Source organism: Ceratina calcarata, unplaced genomic scaffold (assembly GCF_001652005.2).
Source record: "Ceratina calcarata isolate Rehan_Ccalc_2016 unplaced genomic scaffold, ASM165200v1 scaffold207, whole genome shotgun sequence".
NCBI classification, from domain to species: Eukaryota; Metazoa; Arthropoda; class Insecta; order Hymenoptera; family Apidae; genus Ceratina; species Ceratina calcarata.
The window spans coordinates 46,986-62,875 of record NW_017142350.1 but is presented as its reverse complement, the minus strand read 5'-3'; the positions used below and the strand labels follow the sequence as shown (position 1 = coordinate 62,875).

Here is a 15,890-nt window from a genome sequence, read left to right as displayed (position 1 = left end):
CCCCTTGCACATATTATTCTGCCGAACTGAATTTTATTATTATTATACTATCCTTTCGTCCGGAATTATAAAATAGAAAAAAAGGAATTACGAGTAAATTTTGTCGGTACATCAATTTTAAAGTCACAGAAAGAAATTGTCTATAAAGGATGGAAGGATATCCGTAAAGTCGTTAATTTTATATCAAAGCCCGTTTACGATCCTACCTGGGCCGGCGTGGTTCTGGAAGGAAGCAATTATCCATTTTAATTCGTCGTTGACTTGACGTGGGGTGTACACGGATGTGCTAGACTGTTTGGTCAGACCGACCATCCGCGGTTGTTTGGGTTTCTTGTGATTCGTTCTCGAAGGTTAGATACACAAATCATATTCAGCCGGTCGCGGTCCAGAATTCATTTTTTTTAATTTTCGGCTGAACCTATGGGCCATCGTCGACGGGGCCGCTACAGCTCCTGCAACAAAAGAGATCAGCCGACAGGATTGAGACAATAGAGAATCCACGACCTGCCTTCCCTAATTAAAATCTATTGATGAAAAATAAACTGACGAAGGGCACCCCACCGTTCATTTCTCCAGCCACTTTTCTCTGGAGGTATCTCCTTTGCAGTTTATGGTACTACAGTTTACATACATGTACTGCTCATTTATACATAGTAACTATCATTGATATTTAACTGATTGATTGATGATATTCGTGACATTTGGGTAACAGGATACTTTGAATTATACATAATTCTTTCTAAGATTATCACGGGCTGGATTACAATTTGTACAGAGCTATGCTTGTGTACATAAGTAATTGTACAGAGCTCAGACGGATGAACCTCGCACCTTTTGTTTCTACAGCAGTTTAATACCTGGGTTGTACCTTTGTGCCATAATATTTAGTGCATCTGCCGACTTTAGTTAATAAGATATCCCTAGGTAAACCGTATTTCGTTATTCGACAATCCTCTGTGTTGACCTTTTCAACGCTGGTTTGTAGAATGGTACAATTGCTCTTTTTAATTCGGAACGATCACAGACGTCGAATCGCGTAATGAATCCGCTTACAATGTGACGGCTTCCTTTGAACGATAGATATTCTCACGGGTTCCGCGGTGTCCCTGATTCTGGTTTTTATTCTGCCGTTTCTTTTTTCGTTCTTTCTCCATGTCGAACGGAATAGGTCGTATTGTGACGAGGGTGTCATACCTTTGGAATAGCACTAACGGTAGAGGACGCTCTCTGACTCGATTCTTGCATCTCTACGGCGAACCACGAATTTATGGACTTGGGACCGACGCGTTGTAGAAAAGGTACACGAGTTCCTCTTGTTCTCTCACCTCGTACATCGTTAATTCCCAACATGACTTCGGCACCTTTGATAATCCGAAAGCAAGTGCTATTACAGGGCAACATAACTTCCGTGTACGCATAACGTTGAACTAACAGAGCTTTCATAGTCTGATCTTATCGATTATCGACGTTGGCAATCTACCGGTCTTTGTCTATAAACGATGTGTAATAAATGGATATCTTACCAGCGACTAGGAGAATCTCTTTATACGCTTCTAGAACCGTTTTCCCTTCGGCAAGTGATTAATGACGATGCACTGTTTGCTATCCATTTGTCTGAACCTGAGCAGGTCAGAACAACGAACCCGTGCGTTAATCGGACCATAAAACCTTATTGGCATCGGATAGAGAGTAGAATTCACAAAGTAACCCACTTTTCATTTCAGTAGCTTTCCAAAACATAGAGGTGTCTCAGAAAAATTGACATTGATCCGGACGGACATAGAGGATTGGTCTTTTGTTATTGACTTTGCCAATATTAGCTATTTAATCTCTTCCAAATATTTAACCGGAGTCAGGTAAAGAATAGGATTCTTCGAAACTGTTTGCACACAAGTTCATGAGGATCTCTGTTTACGAGCTTATAATCCTAACCAGATTAACATCGACTTAGGCGTTAGGAGTTGGCGGGTATCTGACTAATCCCGTAGGTGGTATTGCAAGCTATACGATTCGATCGGACTCAAATGGGCTTTCTTCCCTTAAAGAAGAAGAGCCATGAGCGACCATGTTACGCCGATCATCGTGTGAAAACTGCGAAGTCTCGCTCCATTAGCTCCGAAGACTAGTCCCATTGTTGAGTCTATTGTCGGGCAACGTGGCCCTCTCCTTCTTCCTTCTCTTCCCGTTTCTCTCCCTTGTCTACTTCATTTCTTCTACACTACCTTTTTTCTCCCTTCGTCGTCTCCTTTGCGCTTCTTTTCCAGGTCGGAGCATAAGTTAGAAACCCGTCAGGACTAGTGACCTGCTGATCCCTATGTTTCCTTCGACCAGGTAAATTACGTATAAAATTGAACCGTACTGTAAAAAGGAAAGGTTCGACTCAATGATGTCTCGACAAACAAATCGTGATGCCATCAGGAAAATCTTACTTACTGAATAGTGTTCAGGATTCCACAAAAACTTATTTCTTAATAAATCTAATAATAAAAGTCAGTTTACTGTCCGTTATAGTGCCTATATAATTTCTACTCTTTGCGAACTATATTTAAATGCTTTAGTCAATTCCTCAACGAACAATAAAAATCACGAAAAACCTATGGAAAAGTAGGAAACCTTTTGGTTCTACAACAATTTGCTATTATTTACTATATGTATAGCTCAGCTGTAACAGGCTTATCGGACCCATAGTAACTTTCAAAAATACGTCGAAATTCCGCTTTCTCTTTGTGTTAAATACGGCGTAGGACAAAATTTTCTTAATCCGCACGAACTGCTGGGCAATCAACAGCTATCGAGGAAAAAATACGATAAGTCAAGAACACTCGATACAACTTTATTGTGGGTACCTCGAAATCTGACCTGCGTTATCTTTTCAATTTGCATCGGTTCGTCGCTTCTGAATGTTTCCTGAAAAATATACAGCTTCCGCAGTAACGCCGACGTTTCTACAGAGCGTACTTTATAACTCTGCGGTGTTCTTTGTTTGCCGCTTTGGCATACTCAGGAGACAGAGTACAGGTCAAAAATTATGTGTATGTGTATCGAGTATGTAGTATGAAGATGCTACACTCTCGATTTGATAAAAATTGATACAATATTTTAACATCCTGTATAACTGGAATCGTCGTTACTTCGATAATAGCTGTGAATTCGGAGAAAGTCTGAAGAGTAGCGTTCAGCAATTGGTTTATTTTAATTTCGACGATTACAAATGTTTTATATAAGGAATTGCACGTAGACGGATACGTGTACATAGAAAAAGAGATTTTCAAAAAAATTTTCACCGGGGAGTTGATCGCCCGCGTGGGAGTAGTGTTTACCGGAGAAGCAATTTACCCCTGGCCGCGACGTTAAGCGGCTTATTAGGGGACAATGGCTGGCTCGAGCAGGGGAAAGGAAAGGGTTGCCCGGGGCGTGCCCCCACCTTTCAGTCTTCTGCCACGTCGCGGAACCATCGCAAGATTTACGAGAGTTAGAGTTTGCAACGTTACCAGCACTACTCATTGGGACATGTGTTGAACAGCGTCGTCGAATTTCCATGCTTTTCATACTTCTGCCAATACGATGAATTATGACAAACAACGAGACGAGCCCCACGGGAATTCGCTTGTGGTCACTGGGAAATATTCCAGGAGATCGATGGTCCAGCCTGTCTTTCTGTATGCAACACGTGACGTCAGATGATATTTCTTGAGGGCCGGAAGTTGATAATTTTTTTCCGGTATGCGAATGACGCATCATAGATGCGTCTAATATTGTTGAAGCTGGACCGTATTACTGTCAAGACTTCATCTATATTCTTCTATAGTAAATTCGTTGAAAATTCATTTCCAATTTCGCAAACATGAACTTCCACTTTGTTATTTATATACTTAATTTATAAGTTTGATGTGTATTCCTTGAAATGTTGCAACTTAAGCATGCAAATAGCAATTAAGTGAAATATAAATAACCAATAATAATAGGTATCTAAATATATCCGAACATGCGATAAAGTTCTATCATTTTTAACGTTCGCCTTGCGGAGGCGTGCACCACTTTTCTAGATAACAAAGTCCTTCGTCAATTGTCAAGATTGTCCAAACGGACCCATCATCAATACTAGTTATTTTCTTCAACCTGAGTCAACAACGAAGCGATAAAAATATTCTTCGCAGCCAGAATGATCAGCAATTAAAGAAAATAAGAACGATAAATAGAAATTTTCTATTCATTCGAAGAAATTATCATCCACGTGTCCAGTGGTAATAATTTGTTCCCGTCTTCACTTTGACGAGATTTGTACGTTCGTTGTACAAGGTGTTAAGAAATTATGGTGTCGTGATTACCAGGCAGGAATTAAAAAAAATTATTATCTCTTTGTTCTTGAAATTCAAGTTTAAAGTCAATTTTGTGGCACTTTCCTTAGTTTAATTTTCACCAAATTGAGGATGTAGAATCGTTCTATGATAGTCGCGACATATAATTTGTAACAACTTGTACCTGCACCCGTTTCCTCTCGGCATTGTGCTCTCAACAGAGAGTAACCATGGATTCCTATCTGGTGTTGATCGATAGCGCAAAAGTGTCGTCACCTCGTCGTGCCAATGATTGCTTTACAACCACCAGAAATCGACACTTTGTATAGTGAGGTTGACTCTGACTTTGGCAGAGTACATTGTGAAGGCTCCCGTAGACCAGCAGGATCTTTCGTAGATTTATGGTACGTCGTACACCACAAAGCGCTCCGGGAACTATGGGATGCCAGTGTTCGTTATCATGTGCTACCGTGCACCCGAGAAGCTGTCGCGGGCCTCTCCACGCTTTGATCCGTCTTTGCAAATCTCGTTCGCCGGCGTTCAAGATTGTCAAAGAACTTCTAAACACCGTAAAAATTTGATTCTGGCCTCTTTCAGCTAACTACTGAAAATCGTGCATCATTTGAACGCTTCGAGTCACAGAGTTCCGAAAAATTCGGTCGCTTTTGCGTAAACCTTTTAGCAAATGCTCCGAATTTCAGTTAGTGAACGTTAACACAGCGGTAGCGTGGCAAATAACACAACATATTACTGATAACATTTCATCAATTTTTTCAATAATTCGTTTTATGGAGAATTTCTTACACATAAAATTAAGCCAATGTAAATTGCGGTCGAAATGGAAGATACATGACGTAGGTATGTAGGAGTTCTGATTAAATTGGAATGTTCGCTAATTAAATCTGATTGAACAAGCGTATTCCACCTATGTTTTTACCGATAATTATTACCTTTCATCGTTTATCGAATCTGGGGCGGTCAAACTGTGAAGCAATCATTTGGATTTCGATTCCTATTTATGACCAAATATCATTCGAGCAACATTTAACAACATAAAAGAATGCGTATTTCAGTCTTGAATTTATCCTTCATATGGTTTCCGTAATATACTTTTCATTTTTAAAATATTTCGTCTGCCAAATATGTACAGGGTGTTAAGAAATCATATGTCGCGACTACCATAGGATGATTCTACACCCTCTTTGATCTAATTGATTGTTCTAAAGAAGTTATCATATTCTACTCATCTACCAGTAGACGATCAGTATCCGTTGTGTTTAAGTTACGTGGATTCGAAGATATCCGCGACGCGTAGAGTACGTTCCAATTAAAAAGAACAGTTACCCTTTTGATCAATTGAATTTCAAGATCAAAATCAATTTTACAGCATATAGGTTGTTGCAAAAAAAAAGTGCATACACAATAAATAATGTCTGTAGATTCTATTACATTTTGAAATAGAAATGTATTTTAATTAACACCGACTTCATGATTATTTAAAGTGTGTACACATTTTTTTGGGACACCCTATATTTCACATGCTAGGTAATCGACCATGTGGTTAAAGAGTTGACGTTAATTCATCAGAAAAAAACGAGTGTACGTGCCCACTGTATAAATGATAGCGATTTGTAGAAATGTGTATACTCTCTCGAGAGATCACCGTGCACAATTCACGGATGCCTTCCTCGGCGGCATGAGGGGCATGAGGCAGCCCCCAGGGACGGCCACAAAAGGTGCGTAGCCTCGATCCTCGATCCTCTATCCTCGGAACGCAGGGTTGATTTATGAGCAGATGGTGGGGAGGGCGCATGCGCACCGGGATACAGGATTCACTGGGGTCTATCCCCACCTCCATAGAGGAACCCGGCAGAGCATTCAGCCTCCTCCCTTCTTCGCCGGTTCCTTGTCCACTCGGTTATTAAAACCGAGGCGACACGGTCGGCAACCAGCAATTATCTGGCGAACGCTCGACGCCGCGCACGTTGCGATCCGCACACGGCTATACCACGTTACCTTTTTCTTTTAACATTCGCTCGCGGTAGTGTCAGTAATTCAGAAATACGGAGTTACTTTGTTTCTTATTTCGTCTCGTATACACGATAGGGGAAGCTGAATGAGATAATTATTCATTCAGGAATCAGATAGTGAAGTGATGCCTGAAGTGATGCAGTATCAACAGGTCAGTAGGCAATGTATTTGTGTAAACGTATATTTCGTGTTTGATACAAAGGATGTTATATGTGAAAATCATTTTCGTGCATCTCTGTGACAGCATTTAATGCATAAGTGATTGCTTAAGTATTTACTTTTGAATTTTGACTATCTACTTATAACGGAATACCACGATAGAGATTTCTTTACGTCAAGCAGAACTTTATTATAACGTTAAATTTATTTAAATTACAGATGTGTATGTCGACCGTGCCATCAATGCCGGCTATGGCGTCTATGCCGAATTTCCCGATGCCGATGCATCAACACGCGATGGAGTACGGCAACCCTGGCATTCACTATCCACCCTACAATCCGACGTTAAGCAGCCACCATCTCCAGGCTAGTCAATCCAGTTACTGGTACCCCGGATCCACGAGCCACAGCCAAATTACGGAACCGTTGGCAGCGTCGACGTACACGATGAGCGTCCCAACCAGTTCGAACTCGTGGACACCACAGACTCATTTGGCGCAACCTCAACACCCACCCATCCCCGCGATTCAGCATTACACGTTGCCGCCGAGTCCGCCGGGTCTTCCATCGAGCCCTCAGAGCCACGCTTCTCCTTATCAGTGGCCGCTCACCCCACCGGCGGATCCTCATTACCTGTCCGCAGATGATCTCGGTAAATCTGGGAGAAAGTGCACCAGATGTCGATGCCCGAACTGTCAAATGGATGGCGGTGCACAACTGAGCGTCGACGGCAAGAGGCAGCACGTGTGCCACGTGGACGGTTGCGGCAAAGTTTACGGCAAAACTTCTCATCTGAAGGCCCATCTGAGGTGGCACACCGGAGAGCGGCCTTTCGGCTGCAACTGGCTATTCTGCGGCAAGAGGTTCACCAGAAGCGACGAGTTGCAGCGTCATCTTCGAACTCATACCGGTGAAAAGAGGTTCGCCTGTCCAACGTGCGGCAAAAGGTTCATGCGGAGCGATCATTTGACGAAACACGTGAAAACGCATGAGAACCAGAAGAAGAAGATAGCTGCGAGCAAAAAGGAATCGAACAAGGAGAACTCGCCCGTTAGTACTGCGCAGAATTCGTATCTACCGATCGGTAGCCAGTACGCTGTAATATAGGATTGTGAAACCGTCGAAAGTCCGTATGTATATAAACACAGTGTTTGACTTGAGGAATGATCTTCGTAATTCGCTTCGATAAACCATTGCGTATCTGTGGTACGTCCGTCCTTAAAAATATTTTACTTACAATTAGTACGAAAGATCACTTCATTCCTCATGTAATTATTGTATATACGAATGAGAATTGTATATTTTTGTAAATTATGTGCTAACGTATGTAACTGTTATTAAATTGAAAGAATTATAATAAAATAGAAAAATAGAATGCAACGACGTTCACTTTCGATTTAGATCCGACAATCCATTCAAATCCGACAGACTTTAAATACTTTCTAATATACCCGTAACGCGTTGCGAAGTAATGGGACGAAAATTTTATATAGATTAAAGCTTCGATTTACCGTGAAAAGTTCACATAATAACGAATCATCCCCTTGTCGTATATCAGGTTCCACCATGACATCTTCCTGTCATACGATACATCGTGAGTCCCGCCCAAGGGGCACAATAACGTTCATCCGCTTCCAAAAACCGTGGACCCTTCACAATCTGTGATGATTTCTTACCTGGCAGGTGTTTGAATAAAGAAAAAGGTATTACTCCTTGGAAACAACCCCAAATATCTGGATCACCTTTAATAAACCAGTATCTTTTTCTTCTAAGAAATGTAAGAGCGTCTTCAGACTTTGTCTACGGTACGGCGACTTATGTACAAATGCGATTGCGCGATGAAACTTGCTTTGAGGTAAATTATTGTAACATGTGCGGCACTGTAACGAGTTGTTACATTCGTACTTGAGCCAAGAGATGGCTGCACTGTGAATGGAAAAAGCCCCTGTAGACCCATTAAGGGGGCGGCGCGCCGTTGCCCCGGTAAGGATTCATGGCTGGCACGTAGAGGTAGAAGCGAAAGAGGCAGATGCGAAGATAGAGAGGTAGAAGAGACGAGCGAGAGAGGGAAAGTCAGATGATCAAGGGAGAAGGAAAAAGAGGGTTTAGAGAACGCGGAGAAGAAGGTGAGAGAAGGAAAAGCGAGACGGTGGCCGAATGAGAGCGCGAGAGACACGGTGAGGGGTGAGAAGGGTGTTACGAAAACGTAATAAAACAAAAACGAGGCAGCCGCGGAGTAAATTATAGGGAAAAATAGGGAGGTGCAAGGCGGAGGAGGCAGCACAGGCCCTGTGGTGTGGCACTCGCTGAGGAAGACGATCAGGTGGATGGGTGGAGGAGGGGAGGAGGGGTGGCGCCACGGCAATTCCAGGCTCGCGTTCAACGTTCCCCGTGGAGTACAGTGGATAGCCGCGAAGTTAGTGCGCAAGAGATTCAAAGAGAGTTCAGAGTGACGAGAGACCCGTGTCTCCTGCGTTTGCTGTCCTTCCGGTCTTCCCACCGTGAAAAAGCCGCGGCCACCGCTCGTCGAGGCTGAGGCTGAAAGAGGCGACCGGGAATCGTCTAGAACCGTGAACGACGAAGCCGGCCTGCTGTGGCTAAAGGGGAGAGGGAAAGAGAGACAAGTGCATATCTACTTGCACAGTACATACTCGGCGGCTCTCTCTTACGTGTTGCGCGCGGTCAGTGCGAGAGGCTGCAACGTGCCGCGAGCATGCGTCTGCGACGGACAGCCCTTAAAGCGGATACGCAGCACGCCGACTCGTCGTCGTCATTGTCCACACCCGTGAACGCGTGGTTCCCGCTGGACGAATGCACACGCTAACATCCTCGACGGGGGGGCGAAGAATGGACGAACAGGTTCGTAGCCGCGCGGATGTCATCGATCGAGTCGAGATCGGTCTCGATTCCTAGCCGATCCGCTCGGAAATCTCGCGCCCGCTCCGTCGCGCGCCGCACTGCGAGACGCGCGATTTGAAACTGAAACCGTTGTTCTTCTCCCTGCGTCCTTTACCCGACTCCCGCGAACCGCTTCAACCCTTTAGTATATTTCTGGTACCATGCAAGATGTCGGTGAATGTGCGACGAGCAGCATTTCGACACACATTCGGTGTCCGTGAGTCTCGATCCATTCCATTTATTTGAAATTTTATGGTCAACCGAAGTGAGGCAGGCAGTGTACAAATTCTGAAAAGAAACAAATTTGTGATTGCTCTAATGCCTCGAGCGTTGGAGATCGTACGAACAAAACTAGAGCGAGACGGATCGACGTCGCGGGTTCGATATTGTCATTGTTCCCGTCTCCCTACGCGCGAAGGGCCACGACGCGATACGCCAGTGAATTGTGATAAGAATGTTTCGAAATTCTGTAAATCGATAAAAGAAGTCGAAATTGGTGACACGGTGTTTCTTACTGGTGGACAGTGGTGCACGAACAGATCGTTCTAGAAATCGATCGCGATCCTACGATTGCTGCAACTGTATCGACGCCTTTTATCAAAATTTTTTGGATCCACGAGGACAAACGAGCCGACAAGCTGGACGCTGAGGTCGGCGGCGGCGGGGGCCGCAGGGGTATCAGCCCTCCAGCACACCTCGGCAACATAGACGTGAGTTTTTGCACTGAAATTTCTATTTGCAACATATTTGGTCTTTCTAATCTAATCATAGTCGTAACAATTTTACATAATGATGATGAATTATTTGAACTACTTGTGGATTATGCTAAATAGCATGATAAACGCTTATTTATACTAGTACACATTATTCCAAAGAAATACAATGTCGAAAAATTGATAGGGTTTTTCGATAGGCGTTACATAACTGTACATTGCTCGACACGTGGCAGGCAACTTATTAAAGCACATTAGTTTTGCATGATTGTCCGTTGTATAAAACAAAAATAACATGTAAATTTTCCGTTCGCCATAATCACGCTCGTTATTTAAAATTATGGACTACAAATAAAAGTTCCATTCGTTTCAGGGTAATTCTTTGATAACATCGTGTGAAACCGAGTAAAATTATTGCTCCTTCATAGACATTGGTTGAAAAGAAATACCATGACAACTTAATGTCTTTATCTTTCTAATACGATTAGATGAACAAGATTTCCTGTAAGTGTAAATGCGTGACATATTCTCATAGTGTTTCGGAATCCCTAAGCGCCACGTTTCTACTGGTGTCAAACGTGAGATTTACTTGCAAGGGTGAATCCCGATATTGGCGGTATCGTTGAAGTTAATTCTAAACCTGCGGTTCGGCTGTGCGAATTCGTCTAGAAAGCCGCTAGTCAGTCCTGACCGATATAGTAAACGTTACTATGTTGCTACGCCCGTTTCACGCCCACCATACATCATGCGTTATGCTCGGACCTACCTGTCGACGTACACTGTGTTTCAAAAGCAATGCCCGTATCATTGAGAAATTTACATCATAGAACCCTTTTGACTCCTTATTTTTCATTGTTCTCATAATATAATTATAGTACAGAATCTGCAAAAAGAAATTAATGTCATATTGGTAGATCTTACAATTAGTAAATGCGAGTGCACATATTTTGTTGTTCTATAATAATTTATAATTCGACATAGAAAAATGGTAATGATTACAATCGTGTTGACTTTACTTTGATTGATTTCGGAATAATTGATCCTACTCTTTACGTGGAGAAATGGGTACATTCGAAAAGTTGTGAAACTATCTGTAGGTAGTGAAGAGTAGGCCATTCGGTCGAGTTGAAACGCGGCAGAGCAGACGGTCCTAGGGCAAGAAACCCAGTGCCAGCAATTCGCCGACACACCTCCACACAAATCTAATTAATTTATATCCTGAGAGAGGCGCCACTAGGGATGCTAAGTCCGACAGGAAAAAAGGAACGAGCATGAGGCGAACCCGTAGTACCGGCTCCCCGACTCGCGGGAATCAAAAATCTCTCAAAGGCTTTCTCATGAGGCAAGGGACTCCGAAACCCATCTCGGATCGTTCCGAAGAATATATCGATTTGTTTTCTTTCTTGCTCGACTTTATCACTATACATATTGCGCGTAATAAACCCCGTTTATTCAGTGATGATTAATACCCATGCGAATGGTAGCACTTTTTTTAAGTGGCGCTTTGAAATTAGTTCGCCTGTAAACGGACGAGCACATTTGCCACTTTCTAATAAAAGAAAAATGTAATATAATCATCCTGTTGCGGGATTCACGAATAACCGGTTAATCGCGAAAATGAACGCATGAATTTGATACCTTCGACGAGAACCGCATGGCACGTTGCACCGAGTACCCAACTGTTGCTTACATTGTCAGTGCTGTCGGGAATTATAGAATGGAACGGACACGAAAAAGCATGGCACGCCATAATACCGGCCGCAGTGCCGGGATAATTAACCTGTCCCCCAGAAAATCTACACGCGTCGCGCACACTTGTATACTGCTCGAACCCTCATTAGCGGTTCACCTCGAGCGTCGCGTGAACTTTGCACCTGCAAATTGGCACCACCCAGTCCTGCCGCGCGAGCGAATCGCGATCGCACGATTTCGGGTCTAGTGCGATTGCACACCGGCTAATGAAATCGGAGCGAGCAACAGCTGCAGCTGTCGCATATTACGCAACGTCGTTAAAAATAAAAACCATCAACTCCCTTGACAGTAAAGACTATGAACGATATTTAGACATGTTAATATTTAAAAAAGACTTTAATGCTTGTAACATCGTAACGCAAATTTATAATATATTGGCCATGATCCCATATGAATCTAAAGTAATCGTTTAAAACAACAGATTCTGTTAGCATTTCGCTTGAACGTTATTAAGATATTAATTTTAATTAGTAGGTAGTCGTTGTGAATTAACAAGGCTTGTGCGATTAATAATTTGTACAGAGCGAACAAGGCATCGAACGTTCACGGCTGGGCGAGAACACGTGCGCGGAATAAAATAAGCGTATTATGCAGATGGGTGTACGGTTCTGTCATTTTTGATTTACGGCCGCTCTCCGAGGAACGTGGATTCGACAAAGTGGGTAGGACAGAGACACCGTAACAGAATTTTCCCCGAGGTTCGCAATCCCTTCCGACCGCCAAGTATTTACATTCCCCAGATAAGTGCACTATTAACTATCCTCGCGCTAATATCTATCTCATTATGTTAATTATGTGGGATCGGGAGCCCTCGAGGCCGGGAGAGGGTATCATCGCAACCGCTCTGCTGCGCCGGTGCCGTTTCCACTTACCAACTCTGTACCGTGCATGTACCCGGGATCGCGCGTGTTATAGTACGCTTCTTGATCGGGTATAAATTGCGAAATTCATTCAACAAATTATAAGGGCAGTGGGCACGTTATTCGAAGGGGATAAAAGATTAACTCCACAAATGGAATCGATGAAGAAAAAAGAAAAAGACGTATGAATCGAAGGCAATCTCCCAGCTACAGCTGCCAGGTGTTTTCCGTTTATATCGTGCTGGTAACCGAGTCAATTCGATTAACTCGGTCCTCGATCAATCACCCTGTCGCTGTTCTCTACTGAGTTCGGCCGCGAAACGCCAATAGAAATTTATTTACAAGAGGGTAGTTGCTATCAAAGTGCGTCGCTTGGATGCGCAAACGTAATTGCCTAATTGCTATGAGACATTTTAAAAATATTCTGGTGCACTACGTCTTGCAGTGGATCATTCTTCGATTGATCCGAATTGCGCATGATAGGTTTTTCTCGCTGGCAGATATCGCAGTGTAATAATTTCCCGCGAAGCTATTTTCGAACGGTACGACCGTTCCATGGGAACAGCGTTACGGCGCGATTATTACACACGCGGTATACATGGAAACGAAAAGAGAGCGATAAAAACGGCGCCTTCGTTTGCCCCCGGCGAAGACTGGAAGCTGTTTCGTAATCGCGGCCTGGATCATTTTCTGCACGACTGCGCGGGAAATTAGATCACCTACCACTCATCCCGGTAGCGAGAGATCTAGGCAGGTTTCATCGCACGATACAGGAAGAGCTTCTCCTCCTGCCTTTCCTATTTACCGCGCCGTACCATCCTCGTTCCTCAGCCGCTCATCGACAACTTGTCGCTGATAATTTAGTAATTAACCACGATCTTCGTTTGTTCTCTTTAACTCGAGACTCGAATAGATCCTCTTCTTGCCAACTCGTTTTCTTACGACGCCGTTTAATTTCCTGTTCCTTTTCTCCCGCGCGACTCCTTTATTCTCGACGTATTTCTGCACCGTTATACCCGTTCCGTTATCAGCATTTATCGAACAGCTTGTTGCTTCTTGGACAATCACGGCGCCTAACGGTTCTTCAATTATATCGCTACCTACGCAACAATGCAAGTAGCACGGTAATCGTTGGGTTTAGGATTTAACATCGTGAAGAAGGTTTACGTACGAACAAACAATTTTGCAAATATTGCATTATTGATTTTGGTATACAAGGTATTAATTGAAAATTATGAAAACGAGTGAAGAGTGCATCTTTTCCCAAAACTGAACGTGTTATGAAATTGTGCAAAGTCTCAGGGATTGTGAGCTCCACGCGGTGTTCTATAAAAGATTTAAAAAAGAAAGGCTTAGAAACTCGCTCTCTTCTCTTGTTCTTCCGTTCCCTCCTTCACAACTTTCTCCCTCCGTTGGATCGTCCTCGTCCACCTCTTCGTCTCTCTCGGTTCTGGCTTTGCTTTTGGCTTGGGCCGGGTGTAATCGGTTCCCCGAAGCCAGGGCTCATTATCGACCCGTCGGCCTAGCAATTACCTGCGAAGCGTCTTTCGACTTCGTGTGTGCCAGCCAGAGCACAGTTTCCGACTCCTCACGAGGCCTTCCGAAATCCTTCGAGCCGTGGAGCCAGGGAGAACAAGGAGAGAAAGGAAAGCGGGAATGTTCAGAGAAACGGCGTGGCGGCCCGTCCGTCGTCGTTGCTGCTCGTATCGCGAAACGGACAACGACGCTACGATCGTCTCGACCAAGTTGCGAATAAATGACTGTTGATAATTACTGAACTACGTGCCAGTAATATGCAATGACCGTCGGTGCTGCCAAGTTCGCACCAATTACGAATCGAATGCGTCCGAAGGAGAACTTTCTTTCTCTAAGCCAATTCGTTCCCTATTCGATAGAAAGGAAAATTTTCCACGTTTAAGAGAATCTTGACCTCTAAACTCAGTCCGAGTTCAATGTTGCATACATTTTACTAAGTATAGTCATGAAAGCGTTATGCAACTAGGTATATATTGTAGTTATTATCGGGTTTGCAACATGCGAAACCGTTATCGGGCTAACTAAATGCCACTCGGTTTAATATAGCACGTTTGAGTATACACATGATATCGCCGGCAAGATACGATAGTAATGGTAATAACAGGAAGACCTAATTTGACTATTCGAGTGAGATGGCAAAAACTATCGATTCGCCAATTTTCTTTCCCTCGACCGTTCTTACGGTATCGAGCTATTGAGGTGCGAGAACTGTTTTTTGTCATCGTCGCGCAACCTTTCTCATTCCACGCGGTTTCGAGGCAACATCGGGAAACAAATTTGCAAGGTACGATCGTTTCATGTCTGTCAACTCTTTCTCACGGTCATATAGAAAGGAAATCGTGGGGATCACAGAGCGGGAAAAAATACAAATAGACGTAAAATATAAGTGCCGGATGATTATGAAAAACGTGTCACACAATCGGGCATCGGAGGGAACAGGAAAATCAGGATAGTGCAAACTGTCATGGGACACGATATCTAATTATAGTCTACTAGCTCGGTCAATAGGCCCGATAAAAAGTGTATTCCACGTTGACTGTCTATTTACATTTTCTTGATACAATCGTACGTTAAGTACTGCAAACGTCAGTTCGGATTTTTCTTAAAAGTGACGCTCGTTCGTACGCTCGAAAATTGCCCGAGTTCGCATACGAGGCAGTTCGTGGAAAAGCGTTAACTGCGTCTCGTGAGACCCTAACGAAGAGAGCGGGCCACGATAAACGGCAATCTTCCAGATAGCGGGTAGTAAAATCGCTCGCCTCGAACGGATTCGTTGCACGAAAATGGATAAATAATGAAAATATTCCGAGTCAGTATTCAAATCAAGTAAGCAATCTCCGCGTGCAATTTTAACTTCGTTATAGATAGTATTTTCGTAACTTTGAATGAAGCTATTAGAATAATTCTACAATGGACCTAATAGTATCAATATTAAGGATGTATTGGCTATACAGTCAATCCCAAAAGTTTATGCACTTTAGAAACGCATTTTTTAAAAAGAAATCAAACGTCGGAAGTACATTGCTAATAATAAACAACAAAAAAAAATTTTCGATTTTTCTGAGATTTTTCCAAGGGATACCCCTTCAGATTTCGCGAAATTTTCGTTTTTTGCCAATAACTCCTAAATCGTTGGACTTATG

The 15,890-nt window shown here is 43.2% G+C and overlaps 1 protein-coding gene and 2 long non-coding RNA genes across 6 annotated transcripts in view; 2 read left to right on the top strand and 1 right to left on the bottom strand.

Moving 5' to 3' along the window:
- Window positions 1-6,111: 6,111 nt before the first annotated feature.
- On the top strand, window positions 6,112-7,613 carry LOC108622132 (transcription factor Sp9). The gene is made up of 2 exons (XM_018019812.2): window positions 6,112-6,480; window positions 6,708-7,613. Exons 1-2 carry the CDS (start codon window positions 6,454-6,456, stop codon window positions 7,593-7,595), a joined length of 915 nt encoding a protein of 304 aa, XP_017875301.1. The 5' UTR covers window positions 6,112-6,453; the 3' UTR covers window positions 7,596-7,613.
- A 6-nt stretch (window positions 7,614-7,619) lies between these two features.
- Window positions 7,620-11,898, bottom strand: LOC113463953 (uncharacterized). 4 transcript variants are annotated; one of them, XR_003388788.1, is made up of 4 exons: window positions 11,738-11,898; window positions 10,866-10,982; window positions 8,000-9,674; window positions 7,620-7,705 (listed from the first exon to the last, which is right to left on the bottom strand). It is a non-coding gene; the product is annotated as an uncharacterized LOC113463953 (long non-coding RNA). The 4 variants fall into 4 exon arrangements; XR_003388791.1 differs by lacking the exon at window positions 10,866-10,982; XR_003388789.1 differs by lacking the exons at window positions 10,866-10,982; window positions 11,738-11,898 and having other exon boundaries at window positions 8,000-8,164; window positions 8,231-10,090.
- Window positions 11,899-14,916: 3,018 nt separating this feature from the next.
- Window positions 14,917-15,890, top strand: part of LOC113463954 (uncharacterized) — a 14,227-nt gene continuing 13,253 nt past the window's right edge. Inside the window, exon 1 of the long non-coding RNA XR_003388792.1 lies at window positions 14,917-15,031. This is a non-coding gene — a long non-coding RNA (uncharacterized LOC113463954). The remainder of the gene's footprint in view (window positions 15,032-15,890) is intronic.